This window comes from Salmo salar, chromosome ssa14 (assembly GCF_905237065.1).
Source record: "Salmo salar chromosome ssa14, Ssal_v3.1, whole genome shotgun sequence".
Taxonomy (NCBI): Eukaryota; Metazoa; Chordata; class Actinopteri; order Salmoniformes; family Salmonidae; genus Salmo; species Salmo salar.
Genome location: NC_059455.1, coordinates 100,366,291 through 100,393,775, shown reverse-complemented (window position 1 = coordinate 100,393,775; position 27,485 = coordinate 100,366,291). Strand labels below are relative to the sequence as shown.

The 27,485-nt window shown below is 44.3% G+C and overlaps 1 protein-coding gene across 3 annotated transcripts in view; it reads left to right on the top strand.

Moving 5' to 3' along the window:
- The first annotated feature begins 7,926 nt into the window (after positions 1 to 7,926).
- Positions 7,927 to 27,485, top strand: part of fam91a1 (family with sequence similarity 91 member A1) — a 112,769-nt gene continuing 93,210 nt past the window's right edge. For 2 of the 3 annotated variants that reach the window (XM_045695090.1, XM_045695088.1), the window contains exons 1-3: positions 7,927 to 8,197; positions 11,797 to 11,881; positions 19,010 to 19,161. In XM_045695090.1, coding sequence (XP_045551046.1) covers positions 8,126 to 8,197; positions 11,797 to 11,881; positions 19,010 to 19,161 — 309 coding nt within the window. In that variant the 5' untranslated portion in view covers positions 7,927 to 8,125. Of the gene's footprint in view, positions 8,198 to 11,369; positions 11,579 to 11,796; positions 11,882 to 19,009; positions 19,162 to 27,485 lie in introns of those variants that run through there. The other variant, XM_045695089.1, reaches the window with a different exon arrangement.

Below are 27,485 nucleotides of genomic sequence, written 5' to 3'. Positions count from 1 at the left end.
TAACTTAAAGTACACTCGTATTTATTCTGCTTCTTCCCCCAATCTAGAAATTTAGAAAGTTTAAGGTTCTTACGAATAATCCATCTTTTATTCTATGTGCTTTAATTTATAAAACTCTGATTCAATTACAATCTGTGTGTACTTGCTATTGACCTCTATGTGTGTGCTGTATTTTCCTTTGTCAATGTCCTACTGGTAATTTCCTCTAGGGTCCCAGAATAATTTCTTTCATGACTTTTGATAGATCCATTATCCATCTCACACGCAATTATCCTCTTACCCTTGTGGAAACTTCCCAATGTGTCTATGTGTTGTACAATCTATGTGTATCTCCTTCTTGAAACTTTATCTATAGCGGTGACTTTTGATCGGACATTAGGTCGCATACGTATGCAACTATAAACTATCTTCCAGGGGTCGTAAAGCCCTAGTTAACAGCCTATTTATCTGTTGCTTCATGTAATTGACAATAATATCTGTATCTCACTCCGCCATATTAGGTCTCCCTCCTCCCATGGATAATCAGACCTAGGTTGCGCCTCCGGAAGATCTGACCATCCCCTCCTAGACGTATTTAGACAGGCGACCTATATTAATGTAATCATGTCTGTCCTCCCTCATAATTATATTAATATATTTCGCCTTCCAATTTACGTTTCCGGCCAATGTCTTTCCACCAATTTTACGTTTTAGGTACTCAACATTTAGCTAGTTTATATTGGTAGTGGCCACAGATACCGTGGAGTCATTTCGGACCCCTCCTCCTCCTGTTTGGATTTATACCTGATTCCTATCTTCCATTTGCACAGAATACTTGGTTCCCTTTAAAACCGATTTTTCTCCACGCAAACTTATAAAGACAGGTCACTAGATACAAACTCCCTTCCGGATAGTTCCAGCGTCTAACACCCAGAGTACATTAAAATCCTCTACTTGCTCCTGCCTTTCACTCTCACATCAATCGTTTCCTCATTTAATGCCAACACCCAATTGTGTCCCTTATTCCATCATGCAATGCAGACATACCGGTGTATTCCTCATTTCATCATGTAATGCAGACCTACAGGTGTATCACTCATCATGCAACGCAGACACACAGGTGTACCACTCATTCCTTATTTAATGTAATCATACAGGTGCTATTCCCCAAAACAATGAATAAAGCTTACTAACCTTGTTATTTGCAGCTGAGTTTTTCAATGTTCGTTGAATCTCGTCACCACCTCTGTCGCGTACTAGTTTGCCACCGGCCTGTGAAGAACCCACAGTAAAGGGCCAGGTCTTTGATTTACGGATATTTCATCCGCACGGTTTCCGTGTCTCCTCGGAACGACAGCGGCAGTTTGAAATCCGGCTCGAAGGACCAATTGTTAAAGGAATTTTATATCTTGATGATAATAATCAATAATAAATTCGCCTTGACTAATGCCCAAGGTTTGTAAGACAATGGGTTAAAATAATTAGGCAAGGACTCAGCTTTCTGCAAAAGGTTTCTGTAGCTTTATTCAGAGAACGTTCTGCCGTCAGGATTACAAAACAGTCATTATATAGTTCTTGCTTACTTACGCACATGCATTTACACACAATCCGTTGGTGACCTGCAACCCCCATAAACTTCTCACACTGTTTATCACCTTCTGGCTCAGCCCGTTCCTTTCCTTCAAGGTTCTGAAGCTTTTACTCCCTTGACCATCTGTTTCCTGCTGTCCCTCCTAATGGCATCCTGGCTCCTAACACATTTCTTTCCCTCTCCAGTGGTTCCTGGACTTTCCGGAACTAATCAGACTAATCGATCCCTACATTGATCATTACATTGATTATTCATTAACCCTGCTGTATGACTAATAATTCATCATGGTTTATTGATTCATTTACCTTTATTAGATAATTCTCTTTTCAAGCGTTGCCTGTCTGCTAACACTCATTGCTTGCTCACCTACAGCTCAGCAGCTGGTGTAGGCTAGACTGTATGTGGCAGGTGTGGTGCGTCCTTCCCATTGCTGAACAGAGCTGTGCTTCTGTGCTGTTTATATTAATTGTGCTTATCACTGAAAAGCTCACAATCTCTCCAAAAACTCTTGTCCAGTCCACTTAGCGGTCAGATTTTAGTCACCGAGATAATTCCGTCTCATTTAAGTCAACTGAAATGAAAAATAATTTTTGTTTAGTTATAGTACCCAGTTATAGATCTGACTATAGGGTCTATTTAGTCATAGTTTCGCCACAGAAATATAAGTGTTTAACTAATATTTTTGTCACTATTTTTGCTGACGAAATGAATACTATTTCCTGAGTAGGGTCGTGGATGGGTATTCCAGCATGACAATGACCCAAAACACACGGCCAAGGCATCAAAGGAGTGGCTCAAGAAGAAGCACATTGAGGTCCTGGAGTGGCCTAGCCAGTCTCCAGACCTTAATCCCATAGAAAATCTGTGGATGGAGCTGAAGGTTCGAGTTGCCAAACGTCAGCCTCGAAACCTTAATGACTTGGAGAAGATCTGCAAAGAGGAGGACAAAATCCCTCCTGAGATGTGTGCAAACCTGGTGGCCAACTACAAGAAACGTCTGACCTCTGTGATTGCCAACAAGGGTTTTACCACCAAGTACTAAGTCATGTTTTGCAGAGGGGTCAAATACTTATTTCCCTCATTAAAATGCAAATCAATTTATAACATTTTTGACATGGGTTTTTCTGGATTTTTTGTTGTTATTCTGTCTCTCACTGTTCAAATAAACCATTAAAATTATAGACTGATCATTTCTTTGTCAGTGGGCAAATGTACAAAATCAGCAGGGGATCAAATACTTTTTTCCCTCACTGTAAGGCAATAAATCGGCCATAATAGCAAGTAATTACAATTTAGCTAATTATCAATGGAGTGATAGATGTGCAGATGGTGATGTGCAAGTAGTGATACTGGTGTGCAAAAGAGCAGAAAAGTAAATAAAAACAATATGGGGATGAGGTAGGTAGATTGGATGGGCTATTTACAGATGGGCTATGTACAGCTGCAGCGATCGGTTAGTTGCTCAGATAGCTGATGTTTAAACCAGTGAGATATACCTGCTGGAGCATGTGCTATGGGTGGGTATTGTTATCGTGACCAGTGAGCTGAGGTAAGGCAGAGCTTTACCTAGCATACTTATAAAGATGACCTGGAGCCAGTGGGTCTGGCGCCGAATATGTAGCGAGGGCCAGCCGACTAGAGCATACAGGTCGCAGTGGTGGGTGGTATAAGGCGCTTTGGAAACAAAACGGATGGCACTGTGATAGACTGCATCCAATTTGCTGAGTAGAGTATTGGAAGCTATTTTGTCGATGACATCGCCGAAGTCAAGGATCGGTAGGATAGTCAGTTTTACTAGGGTAAGTTCGGCGGCATGAGTGAAGGAGGCTTTGTTGCGAAATAGAAAGTCGATTCTAGATTTCATTTTGGATTGGAGATGTTTAATATGAGTCTGGAAGGAGAGTTTACAGTCTAGCCAGACACCTAGGTATTTGTAGTTGTCCACATATTCTAGGTCAGAACCGTCCAGGGTAGTGATGCTAGTCGGGCGGGAGGGTGTGGGCAGCAAACGGTTGAAAAGAATGCATTTAGTTTTACTAGCGTTTAAGAGCAGTTGGAGACCACGGAAGGAGTGTTGTATGGCATTGAAGCTCGTTTGGAGGTTTGTTAACAAGGTGTCCAAAGAAGGGCCAGATGTATACAGAATGGTGTCGTCTGCATAGAGGTGGATCAGGGAATCACCCGCAGCAAGAGCGACATCGTTGATATATACAGAGAAAAGAGTCGGCCTGAGAATTGAACCCTGTGGTACCCCCATAGAGACGGCCAGAGGTCCGGACAACAGGCCCTCCGATTTTGTAGTTGGTGAACCAGGCGAGGCAGTCATTTGAGAAACCAAGGCTGTTGAGTTTGCCGATAAGAATACGGTGATTGACAGAGTCGAAAGCCTGAAGACGGCTGCACAGTACAATCTTTTATCGATGGCGGTTATGATATCGTTAATAAACCCCAGGACGAGTAGCCGCTGCCTTGGTAGGAATAATGGGGATCCATAATAAATACAAATCTGTGACCAACAGGGTTTCAAACCCAGGCCATCCAGTTTCCTACACGCCATCAGACTGCTTTAGCCTACCGAGCCAAAGGCATTAGCTCTAGGAGCCAACAGCAGCCATCTGGTGTCAGTGAAGTTTTTTCATAAGAGGTTCACTGAACCACATCCTCAGATAGCACTCCACTCCTTCATCCAATCCATTACTCAATATATCTTCTTTTTTTTTTATCTATTGTGAAAGAGAACGACTAGCAAATATTTCAATACAGATTCGTTATCAGGGCAAAACAAGAGTTAAAATGTTCAAAAAAAGCTTCTCGAAGCATGAAATGACGGCGTAAGAGAGGTCGACATCGTGACGAGAATATGTTGGTGAAGAAATAATCCGCCTCTACCCTCCGTTCTATTGGCGAACGTACAATCACTGGAGAATAAACTGGCCAAGCTCAGAATCCGGAAAAACTCGAGTGGTTCATGGCCACGTTCCCTCCTAGAAGGTCCCCTGTCCACGTAGAATGGACATTTGATTTTTGATTTGAATTTTGATTTGTTTAACACTTTTTTGGTTACTACATGATTCCATATGTGTTATTTCGTAGTTTTGATGTCTTCACTACTTTTCTACAATGTAGAAAATAGTAAAAATAAAGAAAAAACCTTGAATGAGTAGGTGTGTCCAAACTTTTGACTGGTACTGTACATACAGTATCTACCTCAATTACCTCGTACCCCTGCACATGGACTCGTTACCCGTCCCGTTACATCGTACCCCTGCACATGGACTCGGTACCCGTTACCTCGTACCCCTGCACATGGACTCGGTACCCGTTACCTCGTACCCCTGCACATGGACTCGGTACTCGTTACCTCGTACCCCTGCACATGGACTCGGTACCCGTCCCGTTACCTCGTACCCCTGCACATGGACTCGGTACCCGTTACATCGTACCCCTGCACATGGACTCGGTACCCGTTACCTCGTACCCCTGCACATGGACTCAGTACCCGTTACCTCGTACCCCTGCACATGGACTCGGTACCCGTTACCTCGTACCCCTGCACATGGACTCGGTACCCGTTACCTCGTACCCCTGCACATGGACTCGGTACCCGTTACCTCGTACCCCTGCACATGGACTCAGTACCCGTTACCTCGTACCCCTGCACATGAACTCAGTACCCGTCCCGTTACCTCGTACCCCTGCACATGGACTCGGTACTCATTTAGTCTTTTTTTATTTTCTATTTTTTCTGTCTCTCTGCATTGTTGGGAAGGGCCCTTATGCATTTCACTGTTAGTCTACACCTGTTGTTTATGAAACGTTTGCAAAATTAAATAAGAATAACATTTGATTTGATGACACTTATTAAAAGCAGGATGCAAAGTGGCAGACCAGATGTTGTTTTGTTGTTATTATTATTATAATTATTATTATCTCCTCCTTCTTACATCATCTATCTCCACCTCAACTCATCTATATAATTAGAATGCTGTCCTTTTCCCATAGCTGGATCTTTCCCTATGTGTCCTGTCCTAAAGTAGTGCACTATGTAGGGAATAGGGTTCCATTTGGATCATACATTTATCTCTAGGACAGCAGCGTACAACTTGTTAGGCCCATTCCCCTTCCCCCACCTCCCCTAAAACTCCTGAGGCATTGAGATGAGTTACTGTCACGTTTGATTTACAGCATATGGGGAGGAAAACAGAGAGATTGAATAACAAAATTGAGATGTCAGCTACTAGGCAGCTAGTTGTCGTCAGAGTGCTGTGTGCTCGGCTCCTTGCCATGTGACTCTGAGCTGTACCCCAACACTGTTTATACTGGTTGGTTACCAAGTGACTTGAGGCCTGCGTCACAATTGGCCAATAGGATTCTGATCTAAAGTATTGCACTAATGGTCCATATAAGGAATAGGGTGCCATTTGGGCCGTAACCCAAGTGAGTTAAGGTGCAGATGCTGATCTTTGAGCTCTCCAAGAACGGTGTCTAATCCCACTGAAAGCCAGTGGCAAGGTTGACTCACAGTCCAGGCATTTCAGACAGTTGATTTATCTCATTCATTTTTACAGTATGAAAACTGGGATATATGTTGTGAAATGCAAATAGCATTGTCATATTTGACCAACTTTGCTTATGGAAAGTATTCAGACCCTTTGACTTTTTCCACATTTTGTTATGTTACAGCCTTATTCTAAAATGAATAAAATAAAATAAAAATCCTTATCAATCTACACACAATACCCCACAATGACAAAGCAAAAACATTTTTGAATATATTTTGGCATATGTATAAAACCACAAAAACAGAAAAACCTTATTTACATAAATATTCAGACCCGTTGCCATGACACTCGAAATTGAGCTCAGGCGCATCCTGTTTCCATTAATCATCCTTGCGATGTTTCTACAACTTGATTGGAGTCCACCTGTGGTAAAACCCCAAAATGTCTGCAGTATTGAAGGTCCTCAAGAACACAGTGGCCTCCATCATTCTTAAATGGAAGAAGTTTGGAACCACCAAGACTCTTCCTAGAGCTGGCCGTCCGGCCAAACTGAGCAATCAGGGGAGGAGGGCCTTGGTCAGGGAGGTGACCAAGAACCCGATGGTCACTCTGACAGAGCTCCAGAGTTCCTCTCTGGAAATGGGAGAACCTTCCAGAAGGGCAACCATCTCTGCAGCCCTCCACCAATCAGGCCTTTATGGTAGAGTGGCCAGACGGAAGCCACTTCTCAGTAAACGGCACACGACAGCCTGCTATGAGTTTGCCAAAAGGCAACACTCTCAGACCATGAGAAACAAGATTCTCTGGTCTGATGAAACCAAGATTTAACTCTTTGGCCTGAATGTCTGGAGGAAACCTGGCACCATCCCTACGGTGAAGCAATTTAAGCAATACATTTAGAATAAGGCTGTAATGTAACAAAATGTGGAAAACGTCAAGGGGTCTGAATACATTCCGAATTCACTGTATATGCCCCATTTATTTATCCTCCGGTTCTGACTTGGTGTACAGGGAGAATACTGTAAGAACGGCCCATTCTGAATTATGTCGCTGTAAATTTTAAAAGTGCTGAACAAATAGTTATATTGACTACGTCCGTCCTAGCTCACTCATTGTTTTAATTGAAATTACAGATTGCCTCTTATCCGCTCGTCATTCTCTTATGCCATAGTTTGTACATTTCAATTGTCAGTAGAAACCACATTTGTTTAACAAGTCAGCCATATCAGCTATGTTTTTTAAAGGCAGTAAATGAGGCTGAATGAACTGTTTCACTGCCAGACAAGGCTCCGCTGCGAGCCAGGTGTAGCAGTGGTAAGGATTCACTCCTTGTTACTAAAAATGAAGCTCTGCTGTTGAGGCAGCTTTATGTAGAGGCCCTAACAGTTTTGTGGGCACCGTTTGTCACCATTAAAGTGCAATTCATATATTGTTTAATGTTGTGTAGTGGCTTTGCTGGCATGCATCTAAAACACATTTTTTTGAGTTTTCCCCAATAAGATGTAAATGCTTTATTTATATCTAATACGTTTTTATAAAAATAAAACATTTCTCAATTAGACCTTGTCAGACCAGTTTAATGTGGACAGGTCATAGTTTGACAGTTGTAGCCACTAGGTAGACAGTTTATATGACCACTATACTCTATGTAAGAAATAATACAGGACATGTATTTTACAAGGTCGAGTATAAATTGTTGGAATGGAGACAACCGTGTGATTGTCTTCCTTACATATTTAACAAGAAACGGTAGTGAGTTTGATGCAGTAATCATTCTGTCAGTGTTCACATCAGCCGCCATGTTTCAGCTGGTTCCGCCTCGGACGGAAGTGACGAACGATCGTTCCGAAATACAACACGGAAGTGGACATTTATTGAAAAGGAAAAATTTGCTCTATTCAGCTCGGAAACATTCGGATTATCAAGTTACTGTATACATTTTTTATTTATTTTAATATATATATATATGTTTCGGCGCGTATAGTCATCTTGGACTTGCCAAAAAAAACCCGCTGCTGTTCGTTTCGTGGATCCCGATTCAAACTAGCTAGCAATGAACACGGACGTGGAATTCCACATCAGGCAGAATTATCCGTGGAACAAGCTACCAGCAAATGTCAAACAGGTATGTGATCTAGCTCAGGGTTTCCCAGACCTTTTGGTTTTCTCCCCTAGCACCACACAGCTGATACAAATAACCCAACTCATCATCAAGCTTTGGTTATTTGTATCAGCTGTGTAGTGTTAACGCAAAAAAACCACCAAAACAACTAAACGTTTGGGAACCCCTGATCTAGCTAGCTAAAAAGCTATTCCACAGCTAGCTAACTAGCTTACATCTTGTCAGTTAACTTTTCTCCCGTCCGTTCATTACTGCAACGACAGTGGTTTTGTCATTCACCTGAAAGCATCATTAGAACACCGCTCCATTACCTAACGAGCTGGCTGCCTAGCTTGGTGTAGCACCTGAAAGCATCACTACCTAACTAGCTGGCTGCCTAGCTTGGTGTAGCACCTGAAAGCATCATCTCCATTACCTAACTAGCTGGCTGCCTAGCTTGGTGTAGCACCTGAAAGCATCATCAGGACACCGCTCCATTACCTAACTAGCTGGCTGCCTAGCTTGGTGTAGCACCTGAAAGCATCATCTCCATTACCTAACTAGCTGGCTGCCTAGCTTGGTGTAGCACCTGAAAGCATCACTACCTAACTAGCTGGCTGCCTAGCTTGGTGTAGCACCTGAAAGCATCATCTCCATTACCTAACTAGCTGGCTGCCTAGCTTGGTGTAGCACCTGAAAGCATCACTACCTAACTAGCTGGCTGCCTAGCTTGGTGTAGCACCTGAAAGCATCATCTCCATTACCTCACTAGCTGGCTGCCTAGCTTGGTGTAGCACCTGAAAGCATCATCTCCATTACCTAACTAGCTGGCTGCCTAGCTTGGTGTAGCACCTGAAAGCATCATCTCCATTACCTAACTAGCTGGCTGCCTATCTTGGTGTAGCAGCGCATTCTTAATCACATGAGTTTTGACAGGTGGCGTAATGTCACGATTATAGCTAAACAGCTATCAGCTAGCGGTCGAATGAAAATGAGCTGTATTGTGTTATCTATTATCTACCATGTCAAGCAACTAGGGTTACTCGAAATGTTTTTTGATCAGCAAAGAAATTGTTATAATACAGGGAATGATCTATTCATCACTACTACATATCGTTAATAAATCCCACCGCATCATAAGCGTTGAGCTACTATGCCAAGATGTCAGAGACATCTTTTATTTTTTATTTTAGAGCAGCGGTATGAATGAGATTGAATGCATTGTGTTTAATATGCAAGCTCTATAATGCAGTATTCAATCACCTCTACATGACCTTTCTGTAGGCTTTAATACTTACTGAGTTACTGTGTATGTTACTGTACAGAGGGTAGTGCTTACGGCCCAGTACATCACTGATGTACTGGGCAGAGCTCCCTGCCATCCAGGACCTCTATACCAGGCGGTGTCAGAAAAGGTCCTAAATATGGTCAAAGACTCCAGCCACTCTAGTCATAGGCTGTTCTCCCTGCTACCACAAGGCAAGCGGTACCGGAGCACCAAGTCTAGGTCCAAGAGGCTTCTAAACAGCTTCTACCCCCCAAGCCATAAGACTGATGAACAGCTTCTACCCCCAGCCATAAGACTCCTGAACAGCTTCTACCCCCCAAGCCATCAGACTGATGAACAGCTTCTACCCCCAAGCCATCAGACTGATGAACAGCTTCTACCCCCAAGCCATCAGACTGCTGAACAGCTTCTACCCCCAAGCCATCAGACTGCTGAACAGCTTCTACCCCCAAGCCATCAGACTGCTGAACAGCTTCTACCCCCAAGCCATCAGACTGCTGAACAGCTTCTACCCCCAAGCCATCAGACTGCTGAACAGCTTCTACCCCCAAGCCATCAGACTGCTGAACAGCTTCTACCCCCAAGCCATCAGACTGCTGAACAGCTTCTACCCCCAAGCCATCAGACTGCTGAACAGCTTCTACCCCCAAGCCATCAGACTGCTGAACAGCTTCTACCCCCAAGCCATCAGACTGCTGAACAGCTTCTACCCCCCAGCCATCAGACTGCTGAACAGCTTCTACCCCCCAGCCATCAGACTGCTGAACAGCTTCTACCCCCAAGCCATCAGACTGCTGAACAGCTTCTACCCACCAAGCCATCAGACTGCTGAACAGCTTCTACCCCCAAGCCATCAGACTGCTGAACAGCTTCTACCCCCCAAGCCATCAGACTGCTGAACAGCTTCTACCCCCCAAGCCATCAGACTGCTGAACAGCTTCTACCCCCAAGCCATCAGACTGCTGAACAGCTTCTACCCCCAAGCCATCAGACTGCTGAACAGCTTCTACCCCCAAGCCATCAGACTGCTGAACAGCTTCTACCCCCAAGCCATCAGACTGCTGAACAGCTTCTACCCCAAGCCATCAGACTGCTGAACAGCTTCTACCCCCAAGCCATCAGACTGCTGAACAGCTTCTACCCCCAAGCCATCAGACTGCTGAACAGCTTCTACCCCCCAAGCCATCAGACTGCTGAACAGCTTCTACCCCCCAAGCCATCAGACTGCTGAACAGCTTCTACCCCCAAGCCACCAGACTGCTGAACAGCTTCTACCCCCAAGCCATCAGACTGCTGAACAGCTTCTTACCCCCAAGCCATCAGACTGCTGAACAGCTTCTACCCCCAAGCCATCAGACTGCTGAACAGCTTCTACCCCCAAGCCATCAGACTGCTGAACAGCTTCTACCCCCAAGCCATCAGACTGCTGAACAGCTTCTACCCCCAGCCATCAGACTGCTGAACAGCTTCTACCCCCAGCCATCAGACTGCTGAACAGCTTCTACCCCCAAGCCATCAGACTGCTGAACAGCTTCTACCCACCAAGCCATCAGACTGCTGAACAGCTTCTACCCCCAAGCCATCAGACTGCTGAACAGCTTCTACCCCCCAAGCCATCAGACTGCTGAACAGCTTCTACCCCCCAAGCCATCAGACTGCTGAACAGCTTCTACCCCCAAGCCATCAGACTGCTGAACAGCTTCTACCCCCAAGCCATCAGACTGCTGAACAGCTTCTACCCCCAGCCATCAGACTGCTGAACAGCTTCTACCCCCAGCCATCAGACTGCTGAACAGCTTCTACCCCAAGCCATCAGACTGCTGAACAGCTTCTACCCCCAAGCCACCAGACTGCTGAACAGCTTCTACCCCCAGGCCATCAGACTGCTGAACAGCTTCTACCCCCCAAGCCATCAGACTGCTGAACAGCTTCTACCCCCAAGCCATCAGACTGCTGAACAGCTAATTAAACGGCTACCTGGACGGTCTGCTTTTCACCCCCTACCGACATGTACATAGTATTTCAATCAACCAATAACCTAACCAAACCTACATATGCAAATTACCTCAATCAATCACCCCAACGACCTCGTACCCCAGAACACTGACTCGGTCCAGGTACTCCGTGTATATTAGTCTGTATACAGTGTTACTATTATCTTTTTATCTATTTGTTAATTGTCTTTTTAACTGCATTGTTGGGAATGGACTCCTAAGTAAGCATTTTACGGTATGGTCTACACTTGTTGTATTCGGGGCATGTGACAAATAAAATGTGATTTTTATTTTATTTATTTGTATATTAATGCATCTAAATGTCCTGTTTTCATTTCCAGAGTGTTGGGAACTCGCAGCGTGAATATGAAAAACACGTGCAGCTGTACAGTATCCGCAACCAGCTGAGGTTCCGCAATAACCTAGGTGAGTCAGCGTGGGAGGAGTCAGCGTGGGAGGAGTCAGCGTGGGAGGGGTCAGCGTGGGAGGAGTGGAATGCATGGAAGTCTCAGGCTTGTCAGAATAACTATGTTGTAGACTACAATATCCACCCCTCATTTCAGGGCAAGCACAGAAAGTTTTCACACCCCTTGACATTTTCCAGATTTTGTTGTGTTACAAAGTGGGATTAAAATGGATTTCATAAAAAAAAAAATTGTAATCGATCTACACAAAATACTAGGGATGCACGATATATCGGTGAACATATTAGAATCGGCCGACATTAGCTAAAAATGCCAACATCGGTATCGGCCGGTGTCTAGTTTAACGCCCGATGTGCAAAACCGATGTCAAAGCTGACGTGCATACCTAATATAACGTAGGTTCATGACGTAATGACGCCACGTAAAATTTTGCGCTACACGTGCACCACAGCATTCCTAACCTCGCCCACAATGTCTGCTGTGTGGATCGAGCAGTCAACAAGTCCAGCAGTCATTTGAAAGAGTAAGAACATTTCAGCGAGACAACTCAAAGGCGAAATCCATTAACGCCAAGATAATGGAATTCATTGCCCTTGACGATAACCGTTCTCTGTCGTGGGTGATGTTGGCTTTCGCCGACTGGTCGAGCACCGGTTAACACTACCAAGTGCGCTATTTTTCAGATGTTGCCCTACTGGAGTTACGCGGTAATAGCGTCACTGCTATTAGCTTCATGACATACATACTATGGAACGCTGTTTGGGTCTTTGCGTGTCAAAGAAGATACAGTAGCACTGTCAAAGCAGTACAAAAAAGTCTGCAAACACCGGCCACGAACGATGTTTACAATACCGCGTTGGTAATAAAGCATCATTTGTTTGACCGCAACTTCTGGGGAAGCTAGCTTTAGCTTGTTACTTAGCTAACTCCAATACAACCAGCCTGAAAACAATGACCAGTAGAAACTGCAGTCATGTTCATTATTCTTAGCAATAATTTAGGAATCCTTGTTTTAGGAATCCTTATAAGAATTGTTGTTCACCTATTGAAATTGAACTTCAGTTCATGAAAAGAAATAGCTAGCCAGCTACTTAACCCTGTTGCCCTTAAGCTAACGTTATAAGCAGCCAGCTAGCTTCATCTGGCTAGTGAGGCTCGACTGGACCGGGTTGTGTTGTGAAGCTAGCCACAATAAGGATTAGGCACAATAGTAGAATTTGCGTTTTGCCTTCAAAATAAAATTATGTCATTGACAGTGATGCAAATGAATACAAATAGTAGAATTATGATATACTTTTATTTTGAAGGTTAACCGCAAAGTCCACTATTGTGGCTAATCAATCAATCAAATGTATTTATCTTTTTACATCAGCTGATGTCACAAAGTGCTGTACAGAAACCCAGCCTAAAACCCCAAACAGCAAGCAATGCAGATGTAGAAGCACGGTGGCTAGGAAAAACTCCCTAGAAAGGCCAGAACCTAGGAAGAAACCTAGAGAGGAACCAGGCTATGTGGGGTGGCCAGTCTTCTTCTGAGAGAATTAGAGAGAGCATATTTAAATTCACACAGGACACTGGATAAGACATGAGAAATACTCCAGATATAACAGACTGACCCTAGCCCCCCGACACATAAACTATTGCAGCATAAATACTGGAGGCTGAGACAGGAGGGGTCAGGAGACACTGTGGCCCCATCCGATGAAACCCCCCGGACAGGGCCAAACAGGCAGGATATAACCCCACCCACTTTGCCAAAGCACAGCCCCCACACCACTAGAGGTATGTCTTCAACCACCAACTTACCATCCTGAGACAAGGCCGAGTATAGCCCACAAAGATCTCCGCCACGGCACAACCCAAGGGGGGGGCACCAACCCAGACAGGAAGACCACGTCAGTGACTCAACCCACTCAAGTGACGCACCCCTCCTAGGGACGGCATGGAAGAGCACCAGTAAGCCAGTGACTCAGCCCCTGTAATAGGGTTAGAGGCAGAGAATCCCAGTGGAGAGAGGGGAACCGGCCAGGCAGAGACAGCAAGGGATGTTCGTTGCTCCAGCCTTTCTGTTAACCTTCACACTCCTGGGCCAGACTACACTCAATCATAGGACCTACTGAAAGATGAATCTTCAATAACGACTTAAGTCGAGACAGAGTCTGCGTTTCTCACATGGATAGGCAGACCATTCCATAAAAATTGAGCTCTATAGGAGAAAGCCCTGCCTCCAGCTGTTTGGTTATAAATTCTACGGACAGTAAGGAAGCCTGCGTCTTGTGACCGTAGCGTACGTGTAGCTAACACCAGACAGATGAAGACCTAGCTAGCCTGTAACTAGCTAACACCAGACAGATGAAGACCTAGCTAGCCAGTAACTAGCTAACTAACACAGATGAAGACCTAGCTAGCTTGTAACTAGCTAACACCAGACAGATGAAGACCTAGCTAGCCTGTAACTAGCTAACACCAGACAGATGAAGACCTAGCTAGCCAGTAACTAGCTAATACCAGACATGAAGACCTAACTAGCCAGTAACTAGCTAACACCAGACAGATGAAGACCTAGCTAGCCAGTAACTAGCTAACACCAGACCCAGATGAAGACCTAGCTAGCCAGTAACTAGCTAACACCAGACCCAGATAAAGACCTAGCTAGCCAGTAACTAGCTAATACCAGACATGAAGACCTAGCTAGCCATTAACTAGCTAACACCAGACAGATGAAGACCTAGCTAGCCTGTAACTAGCTAACACCAGACCCAGATGAAGACCTAGCTAGCCAGTAACTAGCTAATACCAGACATAAAGACCTAGCTAGCCAGTAACTAGCTAACACAGATAAAGACCTAGCTAACCAGTAACTAGCTAACTAACACAGATGAAGACCTAGCTAGCCAGTAACTAGCTAACACCAGACAGATGAAGACCTAGCTAGCCAGTAACTAGCTAACACCAGACATAAAGACCTAGCTAGCCAGTAACTAGCTAACACAGATAAAGACCTAGCTAGCCAGTAACTAGCTAACTAACACAGATGAAGACCTAGCTAGCCAGTAACTAGCTAACACCAGACAGATGAAGACCTAGCTAGCCAGTAACTAGCTAACACCAGACATAAAGACCTAGCTAGCCAGTAACTAGCTAACACAGATAAAGACCTAGCTAGCCAGTAACTAGCTAACACAGATAAAGACCTAGTTAGCCAGTAACTAGCTAACTAACACAGATGAAGACCTAGCTAGCCAGTAACTAGCTAACACCAGACAGCTGAAGACCTAGCTAGCCAGTAACTAGCTAACACCAGACAGCTGAAGACCTAGCTAGCCAGTAACTAGCTAACACCAGACAGATGAAGACCTAGCTAGCCAGTAACTAGCTAACACCAGACAGATGAAGACCTAGCTAGCCAGTAACTAGCTAATACCAGACATGAAGACCTAGCTAGCCAGTAACTAGCTAATACCAGACATGAAGACCTAACTAGCCAGTAACTAGCTAACACCAGACAGATGAAGACATGGCTAGCCAGTAACTAGCTAACACCAGACAGATGAAGACCTGGCTAGCCAGTAACTAGCTAACACCAGACAGATGAAGACCTAGCTAGCCAGTAACTAGCTAACACCAGACAGATGAAGACCTAGCTAGCCAGTAACTAGCTAACACCAGACAGCTGAAGACCTAGCTAGCCAGTAACTAGCTAACACCAGACAGATGAAGACATGGCTAGCCAGTAACTAGCTAACACCAGACAGATGAAGACCTAGCTAGCCAGTAACTAGCTAACACCAGACAGATAAAGACCTAGCTAGCCAGTAACTAGCTAACACCAGACAGATGAAGACCTAGCTAGCCAGTAACTAGCTAATACCAGACAGATGAAGACCTAGCTAGCCAGTAACTAGCTAACACCAGACCCAGATGAAGACCTAGCTAGCCAGTAACTAGCTAACACCAGACCCAGATGAAGACCTAGCTAGCCATTAACTAGCTAACACCAGACATAAAGACCTAGCTAGCCAGTAACTAGCTAACACAGATAAAGACCTAGCTAGCCAGTAACTAGCTAACACAGATAAAGACCTAGCTAGCAAGTAACTAGCTAACACAGATAAAGACCTAGCTAGCCAGTAACTAGCTAACACCAGACAGATGAAGACCTAGCTAGCCAGTAACTAGCTAACTAACACAGATGAAGACCTAGCTAGCCTGTAACTAGCTAACACCAGACAGATGACGACCTAGCTAGCCTGTAACTAGCTAACACCAGACAGATGAAGACCTAGCTAGCCAGTAACTAGCTAATACCAGACATGAAGACCTAACTAGCCAGTAACTAGCTAACACCAGACAGATGAAGACCTAGCTAGCCAGTAACTAGCTAACACCAGACCCAGATAAAGACCTAGCTAGCCAGTAACTAGCTAATACCAGACATGAAGACCTAGCTAGCCATTAACTAGCTAACACCAGACAGATGAAGACCTAGCTAGCCAGTAACTAGCTAACACCAGACAGATGAAGACCTAGCTAGCCAGTAACTAGCTAACACCAGACAGATGAAGACATGGCTAGCCAGTAACTAGCTAACACCAGACAGATGAAGACCTAGCTAGCCAGTAACTAGCTAACACCAGACAGATAAAGACCTAGCTAGCCAGTAACTAGCTAACACCAGACAGATGAAGACCTAGCTAGCAAGTAACTAGCTAATACCAGACAGATGAAGACCTAGCTAGCCAGTAACTAGCTAACACCAGACCCAGATGAAGACCTAGCTAGCCATTAACTAGCTAACACCAGACATAAAGACCTAGCTAGCCAGTAACTAGCTAACACAGATAAAGACCTAGCTAGCCAGTAACTAGCTAACACAGATAAAGACCTAGCTAGCCAGTAACTAGCTAACAGCAGACAGATGAAGACCCAGCTAGCCAGTAACTAGCTAACACCAGACAGATGAAGCCCTAGCTAGCCAGTAACTAGCTAGCTAACACAGATGAAGACCTAGCTAGCCAGTAACTAGCTAACACATATAAAGACCTAGCTAGCCAGTAACTAGCTAACTAACACAGATGAAAGGGAAGACCCATAGAAATATCTTTGCCATAGAGGAAGTGTAAACTTGTCATTATATTATATATGAAAAACCTTAGTATGGTTTCAATCAAATAACATTTCATGACCATTGTGGAAAAAGTCAATGTGTGAATACTTTCTGAAGGCCAATTATAACCAATCATAAATCATTTTATTGCTCAGTACTTACAGCACATTTATTATGGGACCCTATGTATCTGAAAGCACCTGCTGTTGTCATTGTTAAAAAAAAAAAAAAGTTGTCAGTAGACCTAATGAACCACAGACCCAGGATTCCTCTACTTACAGTAAAACATCTCACTGCTTTGGATCCAAACATGAAACTGGAGAGCTTAATGAGCCTTGTTCTTCAAAAATAAAACTCCATTGTGTTATTCTTTTAAATGAGCAGGGACCGTTCTGATAGGCTGACAGTGGGACACACCCACTGAGAGTCAGAGTGGTGATTTTAATATCCTGCGTGGTCGCTGTTATTTCTAAAACACCGCCGTCTTTCCCTATCTGATCGCAGTGTCTGTCTTCATACCCCTGTCTCTATCTGATCACAGTGTCTGTCTTCATACCCCTGTCCCTATCTGATCGCAGTGTCTGTCTTCATACCCCTGTCCCTATCTGATCGCAGTGTCTGTCTTCATACCCCTGTCCCTATCTGATCGCAGTGTCTGTCTTCATACCCCTGTCCCTATCTGATCGCAGTGTCTGTCTTCATACCCCTGTCCCTATCTGATCGCAGTGTCTGTCTTCATACCCCTGTCTCTATCTGATCACAGTGTCTGTCTTCATACCCCTGTCCCTATCTGATCGCAGTGTCTGTCTTCATACCCCTGTCCCTATCTGATCGCAGTGTCTGTCTTCATACCCCTGTCCCTATCTGATCGCAGTGTCTGTCTTCATACCCCTGTCCCTATCTGATCGCAGTGTCTGTCTTCATACCCCTGTCCCTATCTGATCGCAGTGTCTGTCTTCATACCCCTGTCCCTATCTGATCGCAGTGTCTGTCTTCATACCCCTGTCCCTATCTGATCGCAGTGTCTGTCTTCATACCCCTGTCCCTATCTGATCGCAGTGTCTGTCTTCATACCCCTGTCCCTATCTGATCGCAGTGTCTGTCTTCATACCCCTGTCCCTATCTGATCGCAGTGTCTGTCTTCATACCCCTGTCCCTATCTGATCGCAGTGTCTGTCTTCATACCCCTGTCCCTATCTGATCGCAGTGTCTGTCTTCATACCCCTGTCCCTATCTGATCGCAGTGTCTGTCTTCATACCCCTGTCCCTATCTGATCGCAGTGTCTGTCTTCATACCCCTGTCCCTATCTGATCGCAGTGTCTGTCTTCATACCCCTGTCCCTATCTGATCGCAGTGTCTGTCTTCATACCCCTGTCCCTATCTGATCGCAGTGTCTGTCTTCATACCCCTGTCCCTATCTGATCGCAGTGTCTGTCTTCATACCCCTGTCCCTATCTGATCGCAGTGTCTGTCTTCATACCCCTGTCCCTATCTGATCGCAGTGTCTGTCTTCATACCCCTGTCCCTATCTGATCGCAGTGTCTGTCTTCATACCCCTGTCCCTATCTGATCGCAGTGTCTGTCTTCATACCCCTGTCCCTATCTGATCGCAGTGTCTGTCTTCATACCCCTGTCCCTATCTGATCGCAGTGTCTGTCTTCATACCCCTGTCCCTATCTGATCGCAGTGTCTGTCTTCATACCCCTGTCCCTATCTGATCGCAGTGTCTGTCTTCATACCCCTGTCCCTATCTGATCGCAGTGTCTGTCTTCATACCCCTGTCCCTATCTGATCGCAGTGTCTGTCTTCATACCCCTGTCTCTATCTGATCACAGTGTCTGTCTTCATACCCCTGTCCCTATCTGATCACAGTGTCTCCCTATCTGATCAGTGTGTGTCCTCTCACCCCTGTCCCTGTCTGATCAGTGTCTGTCCTTATCAGTCCTTATCTGATCTGTCTCTGTCCTCTCCCCCCTGTCCCTATCTGATCTGTCTCTGTCCTCTCCCCCCTGTCTGTCCAGTGAGACACGTGAGGAAGGATGAGAGGAAGTACTATGAGGAGCTGCTGAAGTACAGCCGAGATCACCTGATGCTCTACCCCTACCACCTGTCTGACATCATGGTGAAAGGCCTCCGCATCACCCCGTTCTCCTACTATATCAGTATCATGGAGGTACAGTAATACTATATACTATTACTATATATAATATATCCACTGTAGTCACCCCTTCTCCTACTATATCAGTATCATGGAGGTACAGTACTACTATATACTATTACTATATATAATATATCCACTGTAGTCACCCCTTCTCCTACTATATCAGTATCATGGAGGTACAGTAATACTATATACTATTACTATATATAATATATCCACTGTAGTCACCCCTTCTCCTACTATATCAGTATCATGGAGGTACAGTAATACTATATACTATTACTATATATAATATATCCACTGTAGTCACCCCTTCTCCTACTATATCAGTATCATGGAGGTACAGTACTACTATATACTATTACTATATATAACATATCAACTGTAGTCACCCCTTCTCCTACTATATCAGTATCATGGAGGTACAGTAATACTATATACTATTACTATATACTGAGTTTACAAAACATTAAGCACACCTGCTTTTTCCAGGACATAGACTGACCAGGTGAATCCAGGTGAAAGCTATGATCCCTTATTGATGTCACTTGTTAAATCCACTTCAAATCAGTGTAGATGAAAGGGAGGAGACAGGTTAAAGAAGGATTGTTAAGCCTTGAGACAATTGAGACACGGATTGTGTATGTGTGCCAATCAAATCAAATTTATTTATATAGCCCTTCGTACATCAGCTGATATCTCAAAGTGCTGTACAGAAACCCAGCCTAAAACCCCAAACAGCAAGCAATGCATGTGAAAGAAGCACGGTGGCTAGGAAAAACTCCCTAGGAAAAACTCCCTAGAAAGGCCAAAAACCTAGGAAGAAACCTAGAGAGGAACCAGGCTATGAGGGGTGGCCAGTCCTCTTCTGGCTGTGCAGGGTGGATATTATAACCGAACATGGTCAAGATGTTAAAATGTTCATAAATGACCAGCATGGTCAAATAATAATAATCATAGTAGTTGTCGAGGGTGCAACAAGCACGTCCGGTGAACAGGTCAGGGTTCCATAGCCGCAGGCAGAACAGTTGAAACTGGAGCAGCAGCACGGCCAGGTGGACTGGGGACAGCAAGGAGTCATCATACCAGGTAGTCCTGAGGCATGGTCCTAGGGCTCAGGTCCTCCGAGAGAAAGACAGAAAGAGAGAATTAGAGAGAGCATATTTAAATTCACACAGGACACCGGATAAGACAAGAGAAATACTCCAGATGTAACAGACTGACCCTAGCCCCCGACACATAAACTACTGCAGCATAAATACTGGAGGCTGAGACAGGAGGGATCAGAAGACACTGTGGCCCCATCCGATGATACCCCGGACAGGGCCAAACAGGCAGGATATAACCCCACCCACTTTGCCAAAGCACAGCCCCCACACCACTAGAGGGATATCTCCAACCACCAACTTACCGTCCTAAGACAAGGCTGAGTATAGCCCACAACGATCTCCGCCATGGCACAACCCAAGGGGGGGGCGCCAACCCAGACAGGAAGACCACGTCAGTGACTCAACCCACTCAAGTGACGCACCCCTCCCATGGACGGCATGGAAGAACACCAGTAAGCCAGTGACTCAGCCCCTGTAAAAGGGTTAGAGGCAGAGAAACCCAGTGGAAAGAGGGGAACCGGCAAGGCAGAGACAGCAAGGGCGGTTCGTTGCTCCAGTGCCTTTCCGTTCACCTTCACACTCCTGGGCCAGACTATACTTAATCATAGGACCTACTGAAGAGATAAGTCTTCAGTAAAGACTTAAAGGTTGAGACTGAGTCTGCGTCTCTCACATTGGTAGGCAGACCATTCCATAAAAATGGAGCTCTATAGGAGAAAGCCCTACCTCCAGCCGTTTGCTTAGAAATTCTAGGGACAATTAGGAGGCCTGCGTCTTGTGACCGTAGCGTACGTGTAGGTATGTACGGCAGGACCAAATCGGAAAGATAGGTAGGAGCAAGCCCATGTAATGCTTTGTGGGTTAGCAGTAAAACCTTGAAATCAGCCCTTGCCTTAACAGGAAGCCAGTGTAGGGAGGCTAGCACTGGAGTAATATGATCAAATTTTTGGTTCTAGTCAGGATTCTAGCAGCCGTATTTAGCACTAACTGAAGTTTGTTTAGTGCTTTATCCGGGTAGCCGGAAAGTAGAGCATTGCAGTAGTCCAGCCTAGAAGTAACAAAAGCATGGATACATTTTTCTGCATCATTTTGGACAGAAAGTTTCTGATTTTTGCAATGTTACGTAGATGGAAAAAAGCTGTCCTTGAAACAGTCTTGATATGTTCTTCAAAAGAGAGATCAGGGTCCAGATTAACGCCGAGGTCCTTCACAGTTTTATTTGAGACGACTGTACAACCATCCAGATTAATTGTCAGATTCAACAGAAGATCTCTTTGTTTCTTGGGACCTAGAACAAGCATCTCTGTTTTGTCCGAGTTTAAAAGTAGAAAGTTTGCAGCCATCCACTTCTTTATATCTGAAACACAGGCTTCTAGCGAGGGCAATTTTGGGGCTTCACCATGTTTCATTGAAATGTACAGCTGTGTGTCGTCCGCATAGCAGTGAAATTTAACATTATGTTTTCGAATGACATCCCCATGAGGTAAAATATATAGTGAAAACAATAGTGGTCCTAAAACGGAACCTTGAGGAACACCGAAATTTACAATTGATTTGTCAGAGGACAAACCATTCACAGAGACAAACTGATATCTTTCCGACAGATAAGATCTAAACCAGGCCAGAACTTGTCCATGTAGACCAATTTGGGTTTCCAATCTCTCCAAAAGAATGTGGTGATCGATGGTATCAAAAGCGGCACTAAGATCTAGGAGCACGAGGACAGATGCAGAGCCTCGGTCTGACGTCATTAAAAGGTCATTTACCACCTTCACAAGTGCAGTCTCAGTGCTATGATGGGGTCTAAAACCAGACTGAAGCGTTTCGTATACATTGTTTGTCTTCAGGAGGGCAGTGAGTTGCTGTGCAACAGCTTTTTCTAAAATTCTTGAGAGGAATGGAAGATTCGATATAGGCCGATAGTTTTTTATAATTTCTGGATCAAGATTCGGCTTTTTCAAGAGAGGCTTTATTACTGCCACTTTTAGTGAGCTTGGTACACATCCGGTGGATAGAGAGCCGTTTATTATGTTCAACATAGGAGGGCCAAGCACAGGAAGCAGCTCTTTCAGTAGTTTAGTTGGAATAGGGTCCAGTATGCAGCTTGAGGATTTGGAGGCCATGATTATTTTCATCATTGTGTCAAGAGATATAGTACTAAAACACTTTAGTATCTCCCTTGATCCTAGGTCCTGGCAGAGTTGTGTAGACTCAGGACAATGGAGCTTTGGAGGAATACCCAGATTTAAAGAGGAGTCTGTAATTTGCTTTCTAATGATCATGATCTTTTCCTCAAAGAAGTTCATAAATGTATTACTGCTGAAGTGAAAGCCATCCTCCATTTGCGAAGGCTGCTTTTTAGTTAGCTTTGCGACAGTATCAAAAAGACATTTCAGATTGTTCTTATTTTCCTCAATTAAGTTGGAAAAATAGGATGATCGAGCAGCAGTGAGGGCTCTTCGATACTGCACGGTACAGTCTTTCCAAGCTAGTCGGAAGACTTCCAGTTTGGTGTGGCGCCATTTCCGTTCCAATTTTCTGGAAGCTTGCTTCAGAGCTCGTGTATTTTCTGTATACAAGGGAGCTAGTTTCTTATGACAGATGTTTTTAGGGGTGCAACCCCATCTAGGGTATTGCGCAAGGTTAAATTGAGTTCCTCGGTTAGGTGGTTAACTGATTTTTGTCCTCTGATGTCCTTGGGTAGGCAGAGGCAGTCTGGAAGGGCATCAAGGAATCTTTGGGTTGTCTGAGAATTTATAGCACGACTTTTAATGCTCCTTGGTTGGGGTCTGAGCAGATTATTTGTTGCGATTGCAAACGTAATAAAATGGTGGTCCGATAGTCCAGGATTATGAGGAAAAACATTAAGATCCACAACATTTATTCCATGGGACAAAACTAGGTCCAGAGTATGACTGTGGCAGTGAGTAGGTCCAGAGACATGTTGGACAAAACCCACTGAGTCGATGATGGCTCCGAAAGCCTTTTGGAGTGGGTCTGTGGACTTTTCCATGTGAATGTTAAAGTCACCAAAAATTTGAATATTATCTGCTATGACTACAAGATCCGATAGGAATTCAGGGAACTCAGTGAGGAACACTGCATATGGCCCAGGAGGCCTGTAAACAGTAGCTATAAAAAGTGAGTGAGTAGCTGCATAGATTTCATGACTAGAAGCTCAAAAGACGAAAACGTCATTGTTTTTTTTTTTGTAAATTGAAATTTGCTATCGTAAATGTTAGCAACACCTCCGCCTTTGCCGGATGCACGGGGGGTATGGTCACTGGTGTAACCAGGGGGTGAGGCCTCATTTAACACAGTAAATTCATCAGGCTTAAGCCATGTTTCAGTCAGGCCAATCACATCAAGATTATGATCAGTGATTAGTTCATTGACTATAACTGCCTTGGAAGTGAGGGATCTAACATTAAAAGTAACCCAATTTTGAGATGTGAGGTATCACAATCTCTTTCAATAATGGCAGGAATGGAGGAGGTCTTTATTCTAGTGAGATTGCTAAAGCGAACACCGCCATTTTTAATTTTGCCCAACCTAGATCGAGGCACAGACACGGTCTCAATGGGGAAAGCTGAGCTGACTACGCTGACTGCGCTAGTGGCAGACTCCACTAAGCTGGCAGGCTGGCTAACATCCTGTTGCCTGGCCTGCACCCTATTTCATTGTGGAGCTAGAGGAGTTAGAGCCCTGTCTATGTTCGTAGATAGGATGAGAGCACCCCTCCAGCTAGGATGGAGTCCGTCACTCCTCAACAGGCCAGGCTTGGTCCTGTTTGTGGGTGACTCCCAGAAAGAGGGCCAATTATCTACAAATTCTGTCTTTTGGGAGGGGCAGAAAACAGTTTTCAACCAACGATTGAGTTGTGAGACTCTCTGCTGTAGAGCTCATCACTCCCCCTAACTGGGAGGGGGCCAGAGACAATTAATCGATGCCGACACATCTTTCTAGCTGATTTACACGCTGAAGCTATGTTGCGCTTGGTGACCTCTGACTGTTTCATCCTAACATCGTTGGTGCCGACGTGGATAACAATATCTCTATACTCTCTACACTCGCCAGTTTTAGCTTTAGCCAGCACCGTCTTTAGATTAGCCTTAACGTCGGTAGCCCTGCCCCCTGGTAAACAGTGTATGATCGCTGGATGATTAGTTTTAAGTCTAATACTGCGGGTAATGGAGTCGCCAATGACTAGGGTTTTCAATTTGTCAGAGGGTGAATGGGCAAGACAAAAATATTGAAGTGTCTTTGAACGGGGTATGGTAGTAGGTGCCCAGGGGCACCGGTTTGTGTCAAGAACTGGAACACTGCTCAACAGTTTCCTGTGTGTATCAAGATTGTTTCAACACCCAAAGGACATCCAGTCAACTTGACACAACTGTGGGAAGCATTGGAGTCAACATGAGCCAGCGTCCCTGTAGAGTCCATGCCCCGACGAGGCTGTTCTGAGGTCAGAAGGGGGCTCTGGTCTATAAGGTCCATAGTGCTCTGGTCTATAAGGTCCATGTAGGTCCGTAGGGCTCTGGTCTATAAGGTCCGTAGGGCTCTGGTCTATAAGGTCCATAGGGCTCTGGTCTATAAGGTCCATAGGGCTCTGGTCTATAAGGTCCATGTACGTCCATAGGGTCAGTAGTAGTGAACTATAATTGAATAGGGTACCGTTTAGGACAGAACCGTAGTCCCAAATCAATCCATTCAAGAGCTGTCCTACTGTGCATTTAGGTCATACTGATACCAGTCTTTACACTAGAATGAGTAGAACGGGGGTGTCCTCATTCAAGCCAATGATGACATTATGGGGAGACCCATAGGAGCAAAGCGGGAAGTAAAAGCAGGAAGTGTACCCATCAATCTGTGCTGTGATTTGTTGAATCAATTGAACTGCCATTACAAAAAATACATTCCATTGCATGAGTCATATCAGTTAACATTATTTTGAATTAACATTCTTCATTACCATGGAAATGATTTAATTACAATACCAGGAAGCGATTGCTAGTGTACTCATGAGTTCACCAGTCATATTGCCAGGAATAGAGATTCCAAACCCGTTCTATTCATTGTATTTCTATGTTTTGTATTTCTACGCTGTAAAAACCAATTGACCACAAGGGGTGTATTCAGTTGGGAAAACGGTACAGAGCCGTGCAGATAGAAATGTAATTTATAGAGCTCAAAATGACTCCCTATTATTGAGGATAGAGGATCATATCTGTTCTACATCATATTTTCTACCGTAACCCTTCCTGCTAGAATTTCCGCGGTTAAAGCTGGCAGAGCTAAATCGGTCTTCTCACGGAGTGTCCGAACAGTTTGGCCACTCGGTGGAAAGATGAGACTCTTGTTTTGATCTAGGATGCCCACAAGACTCACAAGACTCATCTGAATGTCCCCAGCACCAGTTAAACCAGTTTATGGAAGTATATATGGAGAAAGTTTAGTGCTTAAAACAAGGGATCAAATACAACTTTTCCAGACACTTCAGAACAAACTTCCTTAAGATTTTTTTTTAAATATCTGTTGTTCAATGTGTTTCTATGGGCTAATAGCAGTAATCTGTTATTCAATGTGTTTCTATGGGCTAATAGCAGTAATCTGTTATTCAATGTGTTTCTATGGACTAATAGCAGTAATCTGTTATTCAATGTGTTTCTATGGGCTAATAGCAGTAATCTGTTATTCAATGTGTTTCTATGGGCTAATAGCAGTAATCTGTTATTCAATGTGTTTCTATGGGCTAATAGCAGTAATCTGTTATTCAATGTGTTTCTATGGGCTAATAGCAGTAATCTGCTATTCAATGTGTTTCTATGGGCTAATAGCAGTAATCTGTTATTCAATGTGTTTCTATGGACTAATAGCAGTAATCTGCTATTCAATGTGTTTCTATGGACTAATAGCAGTAATGCCAAATTCAATGTTTCATAAAATACTTTTTGAAGTATATATATTTTTTTGATACCATTAACCGGTCTTATAATTCAAAATCAAAGAGATAAATGATCCTTGGTATGACCATCTTAAAACAATTCCATATGTCAGCTTAGTAGAGACCCCCATTTCCCCCGGCTTGGGTTAACAGACCTCAGCTGTTTAACTGCTGGCTTGCAGTGTTCCTGTTCTGCTGAGAAGACGCCGTTATTCTTCCTGTGTTATTCCTGGAGTTTCACACTCTGTACCCTTGACTCAAACATAACCTTGGTAGACTTTCAAACCCCTTGAGTTAGCCCTAATATGTGACTTTGTCTTGTGCAACAGTCCAATAGCGTCAGTATTAAAGAACCATGCTGCATCCCGATGGCTCCTATTCCCTTCTGATAGGTTTTGGATTGATGAATTTTAAATCCTTATTAATGATTTAGTTTCAATAGAGAAATGAGAGGTGCCGTAACCGCTGGTGGTGCCGTAGTCCCTCGGCTATCTACAGGAAGAAGGTACATGGTGGGGGCAATTCATCTTGGAATGTACCGAGTGTTGGGAAAGCGATCACGTGACAGATAAGCTGGTCCCGTGTGGCTCAGTTGGTAGAGCATGGTGTTTGCAACGCCAGGGTTGTGGGTTCGATTCCCACGGGGGACCAGTACGGAGGAAAAAAATGTATGAAATGTATGCATTCACTACTGTAAGTCGCTCTGGATAAGAACCGTCTGCTAAATGACTAAAATGTAAAATGTAAAAAAGGGGAGAGAGCCATGGATTAGTGATGAAAGGGGGGGGGGGGGTCGAGGTCAGGTCAGGTTAAGGAAGAAATGTAAAGTTTATGGCCTGTATCACTTAGGCAGGACACTAACAGTAAAAACACAATGTTTTATACAGATGTGTAGGAGGAGGCTCAGCCTAGAAGGAAGGGTTAAATATCAGTGCTTGTGTGAAAAATGTTTTTCTCTAATGCAGCTGTATTGATCCTCTGGGCAGAATAAACTTGGTTGAACCTTTCATAGTGTCCGGCGAGTTTTTACTCTGAACGTTAAGTTCTAACACTTCACAGTACGATGGGAGATTGCCCCAGTCAGTGTGGGGTGGACCCTAACTGTTACTAGTCCAACGCTCTAACCACTAGGCTACGCTGCCTTGAAGAATTTCATAGAATTTCAATGAAAAAAATGCACAGATGAAATATAATGAACAACTAGGGCCTAGATCTAGTGCCCAAACTCAAACTGTTGCTTAGCTGATTGTGATATCGTTAATGGTGAAAAACATTAAAACCAA